This window comes from Populus euphratica, unplaced genomic scaffold (genome assembly GCF_000495115.2).
Source record: "Populus euphratica unplaced genomic scaffold, PopEup_1.0 scaffold100.1, whole genome shotgun sequence".
Classification (NCBI taxonomy): domain Eukaryota; kingdom Viridiplantae; phylum Streptophyta; class Magnoliopsida; order Malpighiales; family Salicaceae; genus Populus; species Populus euphratica.
The window spans coordinates 249,780-272,012 of record NW_011499985.1 but is presented as its reverse complement, the minus strand read 5'-3'; the positions used below and the strand labels follow the sequence as shown (position 1 = coordinate 272,012).

The 22,233-nt window shown below is 36.6% G+C and overlaps 1 protein-coding gene and 2 pseudogenes across 1 annotated transcript; 1 reads left to right on the top strand and 2 right to left on the bottom strand.

The window, feature by feature from the left end:
* On the bottom strand, positions 1-3,417 carry LOC105140028 (uncharacterized; annotated as a pseudogene).
* A 6,488-nt stretch (positions 3,418-9,905) lies between these two features.
* Positions 9,906-12,800, top strand: LOC105140074 (putative disease resistance protein RGA3). The gene has a single exon (XM_011046753.1). It carries the CDS (start codon positions 9,906-9,908, stop codon positions 12,798-12,800), a length of 2,895 nt encoding a protein of 964 aa, XP_011045055.1.
* Positions 12,801-17,833: 5,033 nt separating this feature from the next.
* Positions 17,834-19,526, bottom strand: LOC105140073 (uncharacterized; annotated as a pseudogene).
* Between the last annotated feature and the right edge of the window lie 2,707 nt (positions 19,527-22,233).

Here is a 22,233-nt window from a genome sequence, read left to right as displayed (position 1 = left end):
AAAAGACAATTTCAAGGAGAAAATATATGTTTCCTCTCTTTCTTATGAATATCTATTACATTTAAATATTAAAAAGAATCAAAGAGTATTAATCTCATTCCCATTTGCTCCTAACTTGATGAGTGTGCTTGAAGTCACAAGTTAGCACCCAGCTTCCATCCATTCTCCTCAACACAAATCTCTCAACCAACACGTAACATCCAAATTTCTTCCAGCCACCAACCCCTCCGAACTCCTCCATTCTCTTCACCGTAACATCACTCCCGCCGCCACCAAGCCATCCAGCTCTTTCTTGCTCCCACTTCATCCCCCCCACAATTTCTAAACTCAACCCCACACTTGCTTCTCCTCCAACATCGCCGGAGCTCCTAAACCACATCACCCCATCAACTGCAATCCTTTTGTCGGGTGCAACTTCTCTACCTGCAACAGCAACCGTTTCTCTTTGAACAACAGCATCCACAACGACAGAGTTGCCTTCACTAGAGTTATATTCACTTGCGAAAATTTGTTCCCATCTTTGTTCCAGTGTCATTTCGTAGTACCTTGAAATACTCATCTGGTCCTTCACACAAATAATAACTCAAAATTATCAAATTATAACTCAAAATCATCACAATCTTCCATAATCAACTAAATAATCAATTACCTACAACAATCAATCTTATAACATTCAAATTAATTAATCAATTAACCCAAAATATAAATTTTTAAAACCCTAATATTTATCAAAACAAAAATTTAAAGTTCAAATAACACATTTATATATTTAACAACCTAAATCTTACCTTTAAACTTATTTCCTTTCAATCTCTTCCTTTTCCCTTCTCTTCTCCTCTTTTCTCTTTTTCTTCTTCTTTCTTCTTTCTCTCTCACGGTTTGCTCCTTCAATTTTAAGATCCCTCTTTCTTTTTTTCTTTCTTTCTTATTTATTTATAACCATTATTCAATTACCACAATACTTCTCATTTAATTATATTTACTTTTAAGCCTCGGGCTTGGTTGCCCTTTCCTACTGATTTTTAAAACATCATAGTCCCCCTCTTAATGTCGGCCTTAAAACCAGTGAACTGCAGAATAGTACTTTTTCTAAGCAATTTGCTCAGTTTTATTCAGAAGGTCATTGGAATATTGAATATACCTTGTGATCTATAAAGAATTACTTGCAATGAGCTTGAGTGGAATAAAGAGTCGAATTTTGATGTTTGAGATGTGGACAAAGAAGAATGAAAGCTGGGAGGAGCTATTCATATTCAGAGGAATCCTTCCTAGAAATACGGTGCCTATAGGAACCCTCAATGATGAAAAAAATCCTATTCAGGGGAGTTCTTCTTTGGAACCATATGACATGCGATTATGTTTGCATTTGGATGATCCCTTGACCAAAGCTGGAGTAGGGTTCCAAACAACAAATCTCACATCTACTTTGAAACTCAAAGTTATGTGGAGAGCCTCATTTATTAGGGACATTTTCGTCATGTTATTCTCTTTTGATTGTTGGTAGCTCTTATTTAAAGTTTCTAAGGGCTCTAGTAAAGTCTGCCATGGTTTCAATTGTCGAGAACTTTCTCTTTGTAATACTGCGTATAAACAAAAACTTTCACCCATTTGAATTAGTCCTGTTTTCTCTTTGGCAGCTGTGTGAGGAAAGAAATGGTGAAGAGTGGAATTATCGATACTGCTGCTGGAGTACTTGGTACATATGATCCTCGCCCAGTACAGCCTGATAGCCTTTCTCCTGTTTTCTCTGTAACAAAGGGCATTGCAGCAGGAATGTTACATTGGCTTGTCGACAATGGGTATGTAGCAGTAATTGTATGAAAGCATAGCCTTTTGTGTGTTATCATTTGGTGAACTGCTGGGCAAAATATTTATTTTTGTATGTAGTTTTGTTTTTGATAAATTTTCATGTAGTTGTAAGCTTTCATTGGGAATACTGATTGCATGATCTGCTTCCTAAAAACAATATTGATACAAGCACTGGTGTTTATCCTGCATAAAGTATGTCTGCATTTTGGTATGTTCTGGACATAATTCCAATATCTTCTCCCATTATCTGTATTCTGTTGCATCCAAACATGCAAGGCATAGAAAATACTCAATATAGCTCTTTCTTGCTCCCACTTCATCCCCCCCACAATTTCTAAACTCAGCCCCACACTTGCTTCTCCTCCAACATCGCCGGAGCTCCTAAACCACATCACCCCATCAACTGCATTCCTTTTGTCCGGTGCAACTTCTCTACCTGCAACAGAAACCGTTACTCTCTGAACAACACCATCCACAACGACAGAGTTGCTTCACTAGAATTATATTCACTTGCGAAAATTTGGTCCCATCTTTGTTCCAGTGTCATTTCATAGTACCTTGAAATACTCATCTGGTCCTTCAGTTTTCCTTCTTTGATAAACATGAAAGGACAATACCATTTTCCTACAACAACAGGGGCAGAACTTCTTTGTGATAATGGCAAGTGGAAATCTGGAAGGCGGGCTCAGAGATTTCTGTCAAGGCCTGCTGCTTCCTTCAATTCAAAATCACGTGCAGTTGAGGTTGACACTGTCCAGCCTTTTCTCCTTAAGAAATATGGAGGGATGCCATCTGGAGCCACCGATTTTGAAACGTAACCAAACCGGTTACTCTTGCAAATCTCAAATTGCTCGTACACGTCCTTGGGGTCGAAAGACTGCGGTTCCTTATCCGGATTATGTCTACAGAAGCCAAAACAGCACGTTGTTTCGTCTTCCTCTTTAGCATTTGTGTGTGCTTCCCTGAATTAAGGCCAAGTTTAATGCACAGATGCAGTTAGAAAAATCATGTCGATTATGCAAAGAAGCCGAACATAAAGGATTTTGATTTTCTAACGCTTCACGATCACATAATATGAAAAACAAATAAATGGAAACTGCGACTTGTGATTATTAAACATACCCTCTATGCTTCCCTTGACGCTCGATCACGTAGTATCGGTTGGAAGACAGTGGCTGATTTAGCACAGGGATGAAGATGACATGGTTAGTACTGTTAATAGTCTGTCCATTATCACCTGTGCTGGTCGTCTGTCCATTATTAGCTGTGCTTGTGGTGTAGCTAACTGTTAGATTCTTGTTCTGCGGGAAAGGCAGGTCTTTGACAAAATCGATCTTGGAGCAGCAAAAACAACAAGTAAGATCAACTTCTTCATCTTGTATTATCAATATACCAGAATTTGAACCTTCAGGAGGAGCTGATGAAAGAGCTGAGGGATTTCTTTTGTACATCGAAAGAGGCCTAGTCACATACATTTTTGTTCGAAAACTTTCTTTTCTGTACTAATACTTCTTTTCTGCTTTGAAATTTGTAATGATAAGGAGTCTTTCTTAAAGTAGTATTTATCTCAGCTTCTTAAACTCCATGTCTATATATATAGAGAGAGGGGGGTGGGGGGGTTCAGACAGAAACTGTGAAGAGTCTATAACAGGCACGGGGAATTTAAACAAGGAATAAGAATCCTAGCAGAGGTAAAACATAGACAAGTAAGACACGGTTCTGTGATATTTGTAGTCGGTCAAACCGGTCGATTAGTATTAATTGGATCCAAAAAGAGTCACAGAAATTGTCAAAAAAAGAACAGACATGGACGAACAACACGACAGCTGCAAGAAGGTCCGGATCTTACAACCTTGCAGCAAACCAAGGAACAACACGCTGTTACTTAAGGTTGATCTGATTGGATGTTCCAGGTTACGGATCAGTTACATTCATGGCCTGACCCTCGACTAATTCTTATCTGCTGATACTGTGGATAAGACCAGTTGACATCAAGTTTCAGTTTTAGAATAACTAAAGAAAGTGCACTCATCACTCTGTTCCTATGTTTGACCAAAACAAAACAAAAAAAAGGGTTCCCAGATCAGAGCATTTCGAGGAGCCATGGAGGCTTGAAAATGAGGATTAAAAAAGAGGTCAAGGTCATGTTAACGTGTTGATTAAACTTGAAAGTTGAATCCTTCTATGACTTGATGTCAAAGTAACAGGCGTTTTTTGGTCATCACAGCCTCTCCTTCTCCAGAAAATCTCCACTCGGCCTGCGAAAACACAGGACACACCAAGTGTCGAGACATAAATTGTTGTCTTTCAATAATCTCTTACCAATTGAGGTTTAAAAATTCAATATTTTGACGAATAAAATGGTAATACACCTTATCACCTCAATAATCTCCCATATAACGAAAGAGAAGAAATCCTAAAATTATAGAGAGAATTATGGTTTAATAAACTCTAAAAGTAAATAATTGAATATTAATAGAAAATTGTTTTGAACAGGAAGCTAAACTGACTTAACTAATAAAAATTAAATTAAATTAATATTACAAATCTAATTAGGAAGGAATTCAGAAAATAAAAAAAATAAAAAAATTCAAAACATTAATCTATTATAATAATAATTGACCATTTATAGAATAAAATATGTAGAACATGATTGTAAAATTTTATCTAATTCAACTATTAATTATTAAATTAAAAATTTATATGTAAGTTGATCCGAACACTCATATTAATAAAAAAAAAAATTTATTTCCATCAAGAAGCTAAATTAACTAGTCTGGATTTCTTTTTAGATTTGGACATATTGATATATTCTATGGACGTACATGTTTATATGACATTCACTGTTGAGAAATTTGAAGTCAGATGACAGAAGGAAAAGAGTTTCCTTTATTTAGTGTTTTTATTTTTCTTCCCACGAAACCATCCTGAAGGGACTCTCCCCTCAGACTTGGTCAAGAAATCTCCTTACCTTGTCTAGCTTGTTGTTGCTGACAACCAATTTTTTATATTTTTTTGATATACTAATATTAAAAAATATATCTTTGAGTGAAAAGTAATAGATAGATAAAAAATATTATAAATAAATAAAAGTAAAAAACGATTTTGACAGGCAAAGTTAGCAAAGGTGGGGGGGCACAGTATCAGCAGCACCCAACCAATACATGGAAAACGAATTGCAAAAAATATTCCATCCGGCCAGAAGCACTTTCTGAGAAGGGGAATCAAAGCGCTTTTTGAGAATCATCCTTGGTGATGTACTGATGTAGGTGCAGTCCAAAATGCAAGTTACAGATCTTATTCCCTCGTTATTTTCAAATGGAATCCATGAACTTGGATTTCTTTGTACTTTTTGAAAAAGTAATAGAAAAGAAAATCAGCATGATGCATCATTCATGGACATTTTAATGAGTTGGCTTTCATTCTTTCCCTGTTTTCATTGCACAGTTGTGGCTTCAGGTCCATCATTCAAGACATTTTAATGAGATCTTTTATTCAGGAAGGTAACTGGTTCTGCCATGAGGATAAGAAGAGAAGGAAACAGAAAATCTAGAAGAGCATGGCCAGTGAGGAGACAGAATCTGCAGGAGCTTGATGGGATCTATGGACAAGCAGCTAGCTTTGTAGGAGCAACTTGATAGAAGGATCATAAGGTCACGAATCCGGAATATCTAAGAAGAAAGAGCACTAGAAGTACTACGCTATGAAAGCTTTCAGAGAGACATTCATGAAAATTCAGTCCTAAAAGGCATGCCCTCTCAACCAGTGCACATCCAAGTCAACCAAGTGAGATGGAAAACAAAATATACAGTAATATTATTGCTGATCATATTTCTAGTGAACTCAAGGCTGTAAGCTAACTTCTAACAACAGCAATTGCATGGAACTATCATCCATAAATTCTCCACACAAACATTTATGCCCTTCTCAGAATACAAGTAAACAATTTAATTCCTGCTAGACCTGTAATTGCTCTTCAATCAAAGAATTGTACACAAATCTAGCAAATACAAGGTTTCTACAGCCGCCCACTATTTGAATGAATGAGAGTGAAAATGAAAGTAAAATGACAATCTATAACTCAAAGTATTATCTACGCTTTTAAAAGGGCCCATCTTCGCTTTCATCCTAGTGTCCAGGACTTGCTCGAGATTGCAGAACCTACCAGGCACTAGATATAGCACTCCGTTTGCTTTGCATTTAAACAGCTTCTGAATTTCGATCTCACTGGGAAAATTCAGGCAATGGTCTGAAAAAAGAGGTTGCTCTACTAAAATTAAATTTTCCAAAATAGTTCCAAGCCATCAAACATACAGATATGTACAGTTCAAGAGCTGACCGCTGATCAAAGGAGGGATGATGTTTGGATCGGACACCTTTCAGCTTAACCAACATAAAGCAATAATAGCAGGAAAATCACACTACCGCAGAGGTTGTACGGCGAAGATCTGCAACACCATTGTTGAATTTGGCACTAAGTTGTCAGCCCTTGAAACTTGCATATCTTCCTGGCTTTGGCAGAAATAGTGAGCTCAACATTTGCTCCAAAGTCTGCACCAAGTATTTTGCATATTCACTGGAACTTCCATCTAGCTCAACCAAGGGCCCATAGCTCTGCATATAGCTCTGATAAACAGGTACGACTGCCTGCACAATCAGCTGGCATATCTTATCCCTGAGATCACTATCTGGCACAACCCAGCTGGACTGCCTCTTATACATTTCATCGAAAGCTTCATTGAAATTTTGCACCCTTTTCTTGACAAGATCACGGGCAGTGGCACGCCCACCTGAGAACAGAATCAGACCTTCACGACTTAAATGACCTGAAAGCTTCCCCCAACTGTCTCGCAAGAATATCGCAGCATAATGGTCTTTGTACTGTTCATGTTCTCTAAACCAAGAATCCCCTAAGAGATCCCCAGCCTTTGTTCCCTTCAAATGCTTGTATAAATGTTAGTGATTGTTCATGGCAAAAAGGTTAGATAGGATAGAATCTTCGTAAGCCTTTGTCCATGTCTCCAGATTGAGCTCAATGGCTTTAACTATGTTCAAAACCTCACTAACAAGAATCCTCTCCTGAAACTTCTCGTGCTTCCAACTTCGATGAATGAGCAGAACCTGGTTCAGGATAGGTTTGTAATTATCCCCAAGCAGCTTATTGCAGTAATCAGTAATGATGCTCACCAGTATAGGGACGTTCCCATCTGGAGGAGGTGGAATCTGCCTCTGCAACTCCACCTGAACAAGAAGTTCCCAGAAAATCTCAGCTGCCCCATCAATCACCCTCTTAATGGGATCCCGTGTGAGATTTGGATTTCAATACAGGCTGCTCCGCCAAAAAGCCTGTTAAAATCCAGCCTTAATTTGTTCAGTGTCGCAAACATATCCAACAATCTCATAAGCTTGATTGGATCTTTCTTACTTTCTGTAACAGTCTTCCCAAAGTGAAGAAACGCAAGAATGCCAGTCTGGGCAGCTATATTGGAAAAGCATCCCATCCAAACATCCAAGACAATCCTCTCAAAAACATCGTTACAAAGCTTGTATTCTGCTTCAAACAGGTACTTCACTGCAAACTCCAAATGCTTGCCCCACTGAGCTATATACCCTTCTATGCTCTGCACATCATTGAATTCAGCTATTGAGATCTCAAGGTAATCCAAATCCAGCGCCTGCAGACTAGCTCTAACATTCGAACTACGAACTTCAACATATATTGATATGCCCTTTTCAAGTCTATTATTAGTTCTCAACCTCCCAAGAATGGCTTGCAACTTGTGTACAACAGACACAGGTAATAGTGATGGTGCAATGACCGCCTGTTCACCAAGATCCGGAGATGATGACATTGGCAGTGGCACACTATGTTCTGTCAAAAGCCGCCAAAACTCACCTTCCAATTTATCCAACGCAGCATTTAGAAGCCCACCATCAAGACGAGCTCGTTCATCATCACTTTGCGATTCCCTAAGACCCTTCACTGACTTCTTCAAATTCAAAAAATGCTGCTCATCTGCCATAACATTATCCTCCAAATACTCCAATATGTCATCCAACCACTGGACTGCTAATCCACAATTATCCCCCAGAAACCTCAAAGCCTCCTCAAGTCGCTTTAACACTGACAAATACCAGGAAGATTGTTCCTTGGATCTGATAACGACTTCTCCAGTCCATGAACTGCATCAAAAACCTTACGAACCGCGGCCGCAGGGCCAATGGCATGATTAATATGACCCCCAACAGCAATAAGTGCTTCCTTGTCCGCACGAATGGGGGCACTGCCGCCTCTAGAGAAGGCAATCTTTGGTTAATCTCATCTAATCTCGGCCCAGCTTTCTCAAGAGAAAACCCTAAAGCTTTCGACTTCTCTAAATTTAGCTTCAATGACTTCCTTGCAGCTATCAAATTCTCAATCATATCATTACCATCAACATCACTCCTCCCTAGTTCAGCCATTACAGTCCTAAACTCTCTAGTTACACAGCAAACCCCTGAAAAATCAAAGATCTTAACTTCTGGGTTCCACACAAATTAAGCTGCAAAGGCCTTATATTAAATCAAAGTTCTGAACTTTTGCTGGAAAAAGCTAAAATTAGCAATCAAGATTTGATCGTTTTTTATCTAATGATTTTGGGTTCTTTAGGTAATTAATTATTATTAACCAGGATACATGTAACAACAAATCTTCATGTCTACAATTTTCAACCAAACTTCACCAATTTCCGACGAAACTAAAGACTAACAAACCAACATCACAGGTAACTAACAAACCTTAGGGAAGTTTGGTCTTTTAAGTTTAAATCATTAAACTCGCTTGATGAGATTTGCTTGGTTTTTTAAAGCTTTGGCAAGCTTGATAGAGCGGACCCGGTGAGTCAGAGAATCTGATGAGCAAGAGAGATTTTAAAGACAACCCTGAATCTTAAGCGAGTGGGGGGGATCTTTACAGGTCTCTCTTTTGCAAGGTCTAGCAATGACTAATGCCACGGTGGAGAGAAGACAGCAAGGCAAAAGGCTTCTCTGTACTTTCGCTTAACTCGCTGGTTGCTATCCCAATTCCCAATTCCTGTAATTTTATTCTCTGTCAAAACGACCTGTCGGTTGCATCTTGTAAAGGTCACCATTACATTTTTTTCCGGCACGCCATTTTCTATATCCAAGGATGGCTACCATTGCCATGACCCTCCAGGCTTCAAGGAAGGTGCTGGCATTAGAGAGAATATGGTTAGTTAGTACTAGTTGGCATCATGAGGTAAAAAGCACTGAAGGAATTAAAAATCTTAACCCTTAATCTTAACCGTGCATAGACAGACCAACAATAATGAAAGAGAACATGTCATCTTTGTCATGCAAGAGATCAATCAGATCAAATAGAAGTAATGATAATAAAATGGGAGTGAATTTGATCAGCACCAAGGGTTTTACAAAAAGTTGGCGGAACAAGTTCACATTCAAAGAAAGAAATTCTAGTAAATGATACGTTGTTTCAGAAGGCTTAGAACAAACTGGAGACTGGAGATGTTTGCATTTGCATCAGATTCCATCCGTGTTCCCCTTCTCTCAGTTTACGTACTTGGCTGCTGCACATGCATCAGATTCTTGCTTGAACTACAATGTCCCGAAAGAATGTATAAATTGAATGGTTTAAGTTGGCCATTGTTCATGATACCTTCCATAAGCAATTTTAATGACTACATGGGGGAAAAGAATTCCCATCCAAAGTAAAAAAAGAATGATTTATGGAGTAACATGATTAGCTTGCTCTTGTAAATATAGGAATATTTCAACTGATAACTCGAAAGGAAAGAATAAAGGGCATTTCTTGGGGAAGACGAGTATCCCAAAAACCATCATGAAAGCAAAGTTCTTTTGCTTCAGTACATGAAATTAAGATTCCATGGCCTTTTCCAATGCACTATATATACATCAAGTAATAGATCATATGAAGCACCATCAAATCATAAGCTCCCCTTTTATATTTCTCCTCTTCTCTCAGCCAATCAATTACTGCCTATATTGCACATTCCCAAATTTATAATCCTTTTATTTCAATTTTATCCTCTCTCAACCATTCCTTAGTTCTGAACAATATGGCTGATGCTCTTGTTTCCGTAGTATTGGAGCAGCTGAGCTCAATCTTTATTCAGGAAGTAAAACGAGAAGTGAGGCTCGTCGTTGGTGTCAAGAACGAGGTTAAAAAGCTTACCAGCAATTTCCAGGCCATCCAAGCTGTGCTTGCCAATGCAGAGGAAAGACAGTTGAAGGATCAGTTGGTCAAACATTGGTTAGATCAGCTCAAAAACGTATCTTACGACATGGATGATGTTTTGGATGAGTGGGGCACTGAAATTGCAAAATCGCAAAGCAAGGTAAATCAGCATCCCCGCAAGAATACAAGGAAGGTATGCTCTTTCATGATCTTCAGTTGCTTTCGTTTTAGAGAAGTTCGTTTGCGTCATGATATTGCTCTTAAGATTAAAGAACTGAATGAAAGAATAGATGGCATTGCGATTGAGAAAAATAGGTTCGACTTCAAGTCATCTAAAGTGGAAATTAAACAGCTTGAATATCGAAAAACCGCTTCTGTTATAGATGTAGAAGAAGTTAAAGGTAGAAAAATGGATAAAGACATGGTTATGGAAATGTTGTTTAGTACTGAGAGTAGTCAAGGACCAGCCCTCCGTACAATCTCTCTAGTAGGGATGGGAGGGATAGGAAAGACAACCCTTGCTCAACTAGTTTATAATGATCATGAGGTGGAGACCCATTTTGATAAGAGAATATGGGTTTGTGTATCAGACCCCTTTGATGAGACAAGGATTGCCAAGGCAATCCTTGAAGCTCTCAAGGGTTCTGCCACAGATTTAATCGAATTGCAGTCTTTACTAGAAAACATACAATCATTGGTTAGGGGAAAGAAATTCTTGCTTGTCCTAGATGATGTGTGGAATGAAGATTCCACAAAGTGGGAGCAACTGAGAAACACCCTCACGTGTGGTTGTTTGCATGGAAGTAGTATTTTGGTGACCACCCGTAATAGGAATGTTGCAAATTGCATGGGCTCCTCATCCACTGACATTTTAGAACTAAGACTTCTCTCTATTGATGAATGCTGGTCACTGTTCAGTCAGCTTGCATTTTTTGATAAAAATAGTAGAGAGAGAGGAAATTTAGAAGATATTGGTAGAAAAATCGCAGCCAAGTGTAAAGGCTTGCCTCTTGCTGCAAAGAGTCTAGGAAGTCTTTTGCGCCTTAAAAGAAGCAGAGCAGAGTGGGACAGTGTCTTGAACAGCCATGTTTGGGAGATAAAAGAAGCTGAAAGCAATCTTTTGGCTCCTTTATGGTTGAGCTACCATGACTTGCCCTCTGAAGTGAGACGGTGTTTCTCATATTGTGCAGTCTTTCCAAAAGACTTCATATTTCAGAGGGATACTTTGATCAAACTGTGGATGGCACAAGGTTTCCTTCGGGAAACACAGAATAAAGAGATGGAAGTAATGGGTCGTGAGTGCTTCGAAGCTTTAGCTGCTCGCTCTTTCTTTCAAGATTTTGAGAAAGACGAGGGTGATGGCAGCATTAATGAATGTAAGATGCATGACATGGTGCATGATTTTGCGCAGAGTTTGACAAAAAATGAATGTTTTAGTGTAGATATCGATGGTGCGGCAGAGTCGAAGATAGACTCTTTTTCTAGAGATACCCGACACTCCATGGTAGTGTTTAGAAATTATAAAACCCACCCCTTACCTGCAGCCATCCATAGTTTCAAGAAGCTTCGCAGCCTGATTGTTGATGGTCGTCCTTCATTGATGAATGCAGCCTTACCTAAATTAATCGCTAATTTGAGTTGTCTAAGAACATTGAGGTTGTCAGGATGCGGAATAGAAGAAGTCCCATCCAACATAGGAAAGTTGATACACCTGAGGCATGTTGACTTGTCCTTTAATGAGATCAGGGAGTTACCTGAAGAGATGTGTGAATTGTATAATATGCTAACTTTAGATGTCTCGGGTTGTGATAAACTTGAAAGGCTGCCTGATAACATAGGAAGACTAGTCAAATTAAGATATCTCAGTGTTGGTGATTCGGGGTTTGTGAAGATGAGAGGAGTTGAGGGGTTAAGTTTTCTTCGGGAATTAGATGAGTTCCATGTGAGTGGTAGTGATAAAGAGTCTAATATTGGGGATTTGAGAAACTTGAACCACCTTCAAGGATCTCTTACGATAAGATGGTTGGGAGATGAGAAAGATCCTGATGAGGTTACGAAAGCAGAACTTAATAGTAAGAAACACCTCACTCATTTAGGTTTATGGTTTGAATCGAGGACAGAAAGGAGGATAATTCGGGATGGTGAAGTCCTTGAAGCCTTAGAACCACCTCCAAACTTAGAATCTTTGGAGATAGATTATTACCAAGGAATCATCCCAGTGTTTCCTGGATGGATTAACAAACTAAGGGTTGTTACACTCGGTGATTGGGGGAAGATTGAGAAACTGCCTCCTCTGGGGAAGTTGCCATCTCTTGAAGAATTAACCGTATACGGGATGGGACGCGTGCGGAGGGTGGGGCGTGAATTCTTGGGATTGGGAGTTGATGGGGAGGATGGTGAGGATAGTGACATTAGTATTGGAGAAATGACATCATCATCATCATCGTCAAATACTATTATTGCGTTCCCCAAGTTGAAAAGTCTTTTCTTTTGGGCCTTTTTGTTAATGGGAGAGTGGGAAGGAGGAGAAGGAGGAAATGAAGATAAAACGAACATCTTCAATTCAATCATAATGCCATCTCTTCGTTCCTTGACACTTTGGAACTGCCCGAAACTGACAGCACTCCCGGATTACGTGCTCCAGTCAACAACTCTAGAGCAACTGAGAATCTATATGAGCCCAATTATAGGAGCGCAATTCAAAGCAGGAGGAAAGGGCTGGCCCAACGCCTCTCATCTCCATCGGAGGAGATGTGTATATATATCCTTTAATTAATTAATTAATTATATTGTTTCTGACTTTGCTTCTTTCTATTTTTTTACTTATTGTTTCTTATAATAGTTTGACTATTATCTGTACATTAAAAAAAAACAAAATTGTTACCTTAGCATGTAAATTAATAATAGTGTTTCCGTGATTGCCCCGTGGTTTTTCCCCTCATCTTGAGAGGGTTTTCCACGTAAAATTATCGTCTCCTTTCCCTTGTCTCCTGTTATGCTATTTTTGTTTTTTACCCCGCTTTCTCTATAATAAAAACTTTATTTAGCTCATTTATTTATTGAAAAATAATTTTTATTTTAAAAATAAATTATGAGAAAGTAAATTATTTTTTAAAATTTAATAATATAATGAAAAATAAGGTAGAAAATATTTTTCAGTATTGAGTTATATCATGAAAAATAAGCTGGAAAATAATTTATTAATATTTTATTTTATTTTAAGTTTATTAAAATAATAAGAGACAAATCTTACAAATTAAAAGGTTGAATAAAAATGAAATTAAAAAAAATATAATTTCATAAATTATTTTAGATAAAATAAATAATAATTAAAATAACAGAAATCAAATCTAAAAAATAAAAAAAAATTGAAAGATGAAGAAATTAAAAAAATAATAATTAACATTTCATAAATTATTTCAAATAAAATAAGTAACAATAAAAAGAATGGGGACCAAATTTGATATATAAAAATTTTCAATTAAAAAATGATAAGGAAAAAAGCAAAATAAAAATCATGACCAAAGTTAATATAAAAATGAAATTCTAAGGAATGAAATTAAAAAAAAAATTAAAACAAAATATATATAGCAATTAAAAGTTGGAGAACCAAATTTGATATAATCAGCAAATAATATAACATTTCTAAATTTTTCATAATTTCTGAAAAGTGTTTTCCGATCAAAATAAAAAAAAATACTTTCTTGAAAACCTAAATAATTTTTTCTTTGATTGGAAAATGTTTTTCGTTGATCAATTTTTCTAATGTCAAATAAATATAAAAAAATTTAATAAATAATTTTTTAAAAATAACTTTTCAAAGAAAACAAAACACTCTTTACCCTTAAGAAGCAGATGCTGCTTCTTAAAAGCCAATTGTTAACATTAAGAGCATCAGACTCTGTAAGAGTTCTAATTTCTACCATCGTATGATTGCATTAAGCCTATTGGACAGCAAAAGAGGCGTAATAGCCTGCCATCAGAGTCTTTTAGATTTTCTCCATCCCCATCTCTTAAAACATAAACATGTTTTGAGCTTTTCAATCAACATTGTATATACACCAAAGTTACTCAATATTTTTATTGACTATTAAAGGATGAATCATCAACACACCACGCCATTGCAGAGAAGGATGACATAGTTATCTGAATTCTATTACTTTGTTATTTATTCTCTGTTGCTTCTGTAAAGCACTGTACATAAAGAGTAGTATTGATATTGCATGGGATAAGTTAGCCAGAATATTCTTTGCTTGTTGTATATATTTGAACGGGCTACACCATTCAATAAACACGATGAATTTCCTTTGCAATTTTGTTTTCCTCTATTTCACATTCGTTTGTTTCATTGACTTCTACCATCAATTAGGGTTTGATATGAATTTCTGTAACAATTAATCGATTTTGACTTCCGCGGCTTCACTAACAAGCACTAAGCAATCTGGCTAGCTAGTTACAAATGCTTGAAGATGTTGATACTTAATTCCAATACAAGGATACTGATGGTGACAAGAATTATCACACCTCTGCAGCATGGGAATCGGCCTTATTGAATACCAAAGAGTTAATGAAATTATTAAGGACAGATCTCTGACACTCACAGCTTAAGGCATCGATAATGATGCCCTTCTTAAGATTGCCATTGTTGATTTCCGTAGTTCTAAGCCCAAGTCCTTGGATTCTATTTAATTTAACTCAGCCAAAAAAGAATGAAAAACAAGAGCAGTTGCAATTGCCATCACTAGAGTCATATAGCTAAACAGTTTAAGTGGATTTCTCAAACCTGAATACATCCCAAAAGCACCATTATTTTGTAGAAATAACTGTCTGACACTTGCAATCAAATGTAGAGAGTTACTAACCAAGGCCAAAAAGTTAAACAGAAAAGCACTTACAATAAGAGAAAGTAGGAATCAGGTTAGAGGAAAAGCACCTAATGCTGAGATCTTGCCATTGTATTAGTGCCTGGAATCTTTGCTACAAGCTTGTCGACATGTGGAAGTTTGAGTATAAGATTTTGATAGACTATTGATATATATCAGCAATGCACTACGGGATCTTTCATCTCCCTTTCTTAAAGTAGACACAGCCTGGATTTGATGAAATAATTTGATTGATCGATGTCTAGACACCCAGGCATTAAGGAAGGTGGTGGCTTTTGGATTCAACTAATTGCTTTATATATCCCTGTCATAATCTGAATCCCGAGTTCATGACCGACAACGCAGGAGTAGTATCAAAAGAACACCCCATTTATGCTAAGTCTTAAAACAGACATATCAAAAGAACAAGTTATTAAAAAATACGCAGCATTTTATAATTTTTTAAAATATTATATTACTCAAAACTGATGAAACTAAAGGATAGTTCAAAACTCTTTATCAGTAATTAAAACAAAAACAATAATTCATAATACTCATTACATTGTTAAAATCCAAACTTAATTAAAACAGAGTAATAGTGGAGCGTCTAAGATATTGAATCAAAACTAAAAAGAAAGCCTCACAAAACAAGCAACGCATACCAACCAAAACTAAAGAAGTAGAAATACTCAACAAGTCCACCTGCTAACAGAAACTAAGAACCTAAAATAATATTAAAAATGAGGAGTGACTTCAACCAACTCAGTAAAGAAATAATATTTAATATACATTTTAAATATTTTAGATATTAATAGTTTGCAAGATGATTTATCTTGATATACATATACATATACATACTAAACATATCATTATAACATAGTGGAATACATATCAGAGACCAGATGACCACTGTGGAATGATCAGTCGTCATAGGCTGATGCCTCTCTCACCAGCTAGGTATACAAAATGCTATGTGCACATAGATTAACTACTCTTTATTAGCATGGAGTTACTGACAAGTCCTATATCAAGGCATGATAGATATTTATAGAATCATCAAAGAAACGCATATCATATCAAATAGAATTTAGCTCGACAAAATGCAAATGCAAATTCAAGAATAGATGAGTACTCGGAAAATAAAGCAAAATATATAAATATTTAAGAGATTAACTAATTGTACTCATTATATAATCAACATACATATTTATTTATATTATATGCATATTAAAGATTATCCCACTCACCCGAAAAATATAAAACTAAAATGAATGTCAGACGAAAAGACCCAAAATCCTATTGAGGATCGTTAGGAGAACCTATAATAATATATGAAATATACTAAAAAAACAACTTAAACAAAAGATCCCAATGCATAAATTAAAACTAGATTTAGTCTCTTAAGTTATGAACTAAAACGATAATTTTTCAAAACAGGGACGAAAATGTAATTCTACCAAAATTGGAGGACCAATCTAGAAATACATAACCATACTGAATTTTCACCCATAACCCATCCTAATTTCGGTCTAGAACGAACCAGGGATTGAATTATAATTTTCATAAGTTTGGGACTAAAATGTAAATTTCTAAAATTGAGGGACCAAACTGAAAATATTCCAAATCAATTATCAAACTGAGATTAATCATCCTTAATCTCCTAATAACACTTTTCAGAAACTCAAAATACATTTAGGGGTCAAATTATAATTTTCTCAAAGTTTAGGGACTAAAATATAATTTTCATAAATTAAGGGACCAAATTGAATTTTCATCATCTTCAACCTCAAACCCAGAATTGTTCACAAATTACCTACTGTTCTTTCTAGACTTCTAACTTAAAATTCACTATTTATACAAATCATAACTCAAAATCATCATTTTTACCTACAATCTTCCATAATCAACTAAATAATCAATTACCTACAACAATCAATCTTATAACATTCAAATTAATTAATCAATTAACCCAAAATATAAATTTTTAAAACCCTAATATTTATCAAAACAAAAATTTAAAGTTCAAATAACACATTTATATATTTAACAACATAAATCTTACCTTTAAACTTATTTCCTTTCAATCTCTTCCTTTTCCCTTCTCTTCTCCTCTTTTCTCTTTTTCTTCTTCTTTCTTCTTTCTCTCTCACGGTTTGCTCCTTCAATTTTAAGATCCCTCTTTCTTTTTTTCTTTCTTTCTTATTTATTTATAACCATTATTCAATTACCACAATACTTCTCATTTAATTATATTTACTTTTAAGCCTCGGGCTTGGTTGCCCTTTCCTACTGATTTTTAAAACATCATAGTCCCCCTCTTAATGTCGGCCTTAAAACCAGTGAACTGCAGAATAGTACTTTTTCTAAGCAATTTGCTCAGTTTTATTCAGAAGGTCATTGGAATATTGAATATACCTTGTGATCTATAAAGAATTACTTGCAATGAGCTTGAGTGGAATAAAGAGTCGAATTTTGATGTTTGAGATGTGGACAAAGAAGAATGAAAGCTGGGAGGAGCTATTCATATTCAGAGGAATCCTTCCTAGAAATACGGTGCCTATAGGAACCCTCAATGATGAAAAAAATCCTATTCAGGGGAGTTCTTCTTTGGAACCATATGACATGCGATTATGTTTGCATTTGGATGATCCCTTGACCAAAGCTGGAGTAGGGTTCCAAACAACAAATCTCACATCTACTTTGAAACTCAAAGTTATGTGGAGAGCCTCATTTATTAGGGACATTTTCGTCATGTTATTCTCTTTTGATTGTTGGTAGCTCTTATTTAAAGTTTCTAAGGGCTCTAGTAAAGTCTGCCATGGTTTCAATTGTCGAGAACTTTCTCTTTGTAATACTGCGTATAAACAAAAACTTTCACCCATTTGAATTAGTCCTGTTTTCTCTTTGGCAGCTGTGTGAGGAAAGAAATGGTGAAGAGTGGAATTATCGATACTGCTGCTGGAGTACTTGGTACATATGATCCTCGCCCAGTACAGCCTGATAGCCTTTCTCCTGTTTTCTCTGTAACAAAGGGCATTGCAGCAGGAATGTTACATTGGCTTGTCGACAATGGGTATGTAGCAGTAATTGTATGAAAGCATAGCCTTTTGTGTGTTATCATTTGGTGAACTGCTGGGCAAAATATTTATTTTTGTATGTAGTTTTGTTTTTGATAAATTTTCATGTAGTTGTAAGCTTTCATTGGGAATACTGATTGCATGATCTGCTTCCTAAAAACAATATTGATACAAGCACTGGTGTTTATCCTGCATAAAGTATGTCTGCATTTTGGTATGTTCTGGACATAATTCCAATATCTTCTCCCATTATCTGTATTCTGTTGCATCCAAACATGCAAGGCATAGAAAATACTCAATATAGCTCTTTCTTGCTCCCACTTCATCCCCCCCACAATTTCTAAACTCAGCCCCACACTTGCTTCTCCTCCAACATCGCCGGAGCTCCTAAACCACATCACCCCATCAACTGCATTCCTTTTGTCCGGTGCAACTTCTCTACCTGCAACAGCAACCGTTACTCTCTGAACAACACCATCCACAACGACAGAGTTGCTTCACTAGAATTATATTCACTTGCGAAAATTTGGTCCCATCTTTGTTCCAGTGTCATTTCATAGTACCTTGAAATACTCATCTGGTCCTTCAGTTTTCCTTCTTTGATAAACATGAAAGGACAATACCATTTTCCTACAACAACAGGGGCAGAACTTCTTTGTGATAATGGCAAGTGGAAATCTGGAAGGCGGGCTCAGAGATTTCTGTCAAGGCCTGCTGCTTCCTTCAACTCAAAATCACGTGCAGTTGAGGTTGACACTGTCCAGCCTTTTCTCCTTAAGAAATATGGAGGGATGCCATCTGGAGCCACCGATTTTGAAACGTAACCAAACCTTTTACTCTTGCAAATCTCATATTGCTCGTACACGTCCTTGGGGTCGAAAGACTGCGGTTCCTTATCCGGATTATGTCTACAGAAGCCAAAACAGCACGTTGTTTCGTCTTCCTCTTTAGCATTTGTGTGTGCTTCCCTGAATTAAGGCCAAGTTTAATGCACAGATGCAGTTAGAAAAATCATGTCGATTATGTAAAGTAGCCGAACATAAAGGATTTTGATTTTCTGAAGCTTCACGATCACATAATATGAAAAACAAATAAATGGAAACTGCGACTTGTGATTATTAAGCATACCCTTTATGCTTCCCTTGACGCTCGATCACGTAGTATCGATTGGAAGAAAGTGGCTGATTAAGCACAGGGATGAAGATAACTTGGTTAGTACTGTTAATAGTCTGTCCATTATTACCTGTGCTTGTCGTCTGTCCATTATTAGCTGTGCTTGTGGTTTAGCTAACTGTTAGATTCTTGTTCTGCGGGAAAGGCAGGTCTTTGACAAAATCGATCTTGGAGCAGCAAAAACAACAAGTAAGATCAACTTCTTCATCTTGTATTATCAATATACCAGAATTTGAACCTTCAGGAGGAGCTGATGAAAGAGCTGAGGGATTTCTTTTGTACATCGAAAGAGGCCTAGTCACATACATTTTTGTTCGAAAACTTTCTTTTCTGTACTAATACTTCTTTTCTGCTTTGAAATTTGTAATGATAAGGAGTCTTTCTTAAAGTAGTATTTATCTCAGCTTCTTAATCTCCATTTCTATATATATATATACAGAGAGGGGGGGGGGTCAGAGAGAAACTCTATAACAGGCACGGGCAATTTAAGGAAGGAATAAGAACCCTAGCAGAGGTACAACTTAGACAAGTAAAACACGGTTCTGTGATATTTGTAGTCGGTCAAACCGGTTGATTAGTATTAATTGGATCCAAAATGTGTAGCAGAATTTGTCAACAAAAGAACAGACATGGACGAACAACACGACAACTGCAAGGAGGTCCAGAATCTTACACCCTTGCAGCAAACCAAGGAACAACACGCTGGTACTTAAGGTTGACCTGATTAGATGTTCCAGGTTACGGACCAGTTACATTCTTGGCCTGACCCTCGACTAATTGTTATTTGCTGATTCTGTGGATAAGACCAGTTGACATCGGGTTTCAGTGTTAGAATAACTAAAGAAAGTGTGCACATCACTCTGTTCCTATGTTTGACCAAAACCAAAAAAAGGGTTCCCATATCAGAGCATTTCGAGGAGCCATGGAAGCTTGAAAATGAGGATAAAAAAAGGGGTCAAGGTCATGTTAACGTGTCGATTAAACTTGAATCCTTCTATTACTTGATATCAAAGTACCAGGCGTTTTTTTGTCATCACAGCCTCTCCTTCTCCAGAAAATCTCCACTCGGCCTGCGAAAACACAGGACACACCAAGTGTCGAGACATAAATTGTTGTCTTTCAATAATCTCTTACCAATTGAGGTTTAAAAAATCGATATTTTGACGAATTAAATGGTAGTACGAGGTACCCAACCACCTCAATAATCTCCCATATAACGACATAGAAGAAATCTTGGTTATAGAGAGAATTATGGTTTAATAAACTCTAAAAGTGAATAATTGAATATTAATAGCAAATTGTTTTGAATACGAAGCTAAACTGACTTAACTAATAAAAATTAAGTTATATCTAATTAGAAAAAGATTCGGAAAATAAAAGGAAACGTTAAAAAAAAAAAAATCAAAACGTCAATCTATTATAATAAAAACTGACCATTTATAGAACAACGTATGTAGAACACGATTGTAAAATTTTATCCTTATCCAACCATCAAATTAAAAACTTACTTATTTCCATCAAGAAGCTAAATTAACTCGTCTGGATTTCTTTTTAGATGTGGACATATTGATAAAATACTAGATGTTTATACGGCATTCACTATTGAGAAATTTGAAGTCAGATGACAAAAAGAACAGAGTTCCCTTTATGAGTGTTTCTAATTTCTTCCCACAAAACCAACTTGAAGAAATCTCCTTACCTTGTCGAGCTTCTTGTTGTTGAAAACCAATTTACTAGATTTTGACAGGCAAAGTTAGCAAAGGTGGGGGGACACAGTATCAGCAGCGCCTAACCAATACATGGAAAAAGAATGGCAAAAAATATTCCATCTGGCCTGAAGCACTTTTTGAGAAGGGGAATCAAAGTGCTTTCTGAGAGTCATCCTTGGTGATGTACTGATGTAGCTACAATCCAAAATGCAAGTTACAGATCTTATTCCCTCGTTATTTTCAAATGGAGTCCATGAACTTGGAATTCTTTATACTTTTTGAAAAAGAAATAGAAAAGAAAATCAGCATGACGCATCATTCATGGACTACTGTTAAATTCCGTCTTCTGTCCACCATAACTTGGCTTTCATTCTTTCCCTGATTTAGGAAGCTTCTGTTTTCATTGCACAGTCGTGGCTTCAGGTCCATCATTCAAGACATTTTAATGAGATTTTTTATTCAGGAAGGTAACTGGTTCTGCCATGAGGATAAGAAGAGAAGGAAACATGATTTCGTAGAAAATCTAGAAGAGCATGGCCTGTGAGGAGACAGAATTTGCAGGGATGTGTGGACAAGCAGCTAGCTTTGTAGGAGTAACTTGATAGGAGGAGCATAAGGTTATGAATCAGGAATGTCTAAGAAGAAAGAGCACTAGGAGGTACTATACTATGACAGCTTTCAGAGAGACATTCATGAAAATTCACACATCAGCCTAAAAGGCATGCCCTCTCAGCCAGTGCACATCCAAGTCAACCAATTGAGATGGAAAACAAAATATACAGTAATAGTACGCAAAGCTAAAGCATCTTCTCCAACTTAATAGAGTAATTGATCAATGAAAGCGTGAATCATATACTAATAAGGCTTTAAACAATGAAAAATTCTATTACAATTCAAAATAGGACAAGCTGAATGAGCCAACATCTTATTTCTGATCATATTTCTAGTGAACTCAAGGCTGTAAGTTAACTTCTAACACCAGCAATTGCATAGAATTATCATCCATAAATTCTCCACACAAACATTTATGCCCTTCTCAGAATACAAGTAAACAATTTAATTTCTGCTAGACCTCTAATTGCTTTTCAATCAAAGAATTGTACACAAATCTAGCAAATATAAGGTTTCGACAGCCGCCCACTATTTGAATAAATGAGAGTGAAAATGAAAGTAAAATGACAATCTATAACTCAAAGTATTATCTACGCTTTTAAAAGGGCCCATCTTCGCTTTCATCCTAGTGTCCAGGACTTGCTCGAGATTGCAGAACCTACCAGGCACTAGATATAGCACTCCGTTTGCTTTGCATTTAAACAGCTTCTGAATTTCTATCTCACTAGGAAAATTCAGACAATGGTCTGAAAAAAGAGGTTGCTCTACTAAAATTA

Bases quoted from the DNA above. Each gene is read 5' to 3' on its own strand.
- LOC105140074 (XM_011046753.1), top strand. From the start codon at position 9,906: ATGGCTGATGCTCTTGTTTCCGTAGTATTGGAGCAGCTGAGCTCAATC.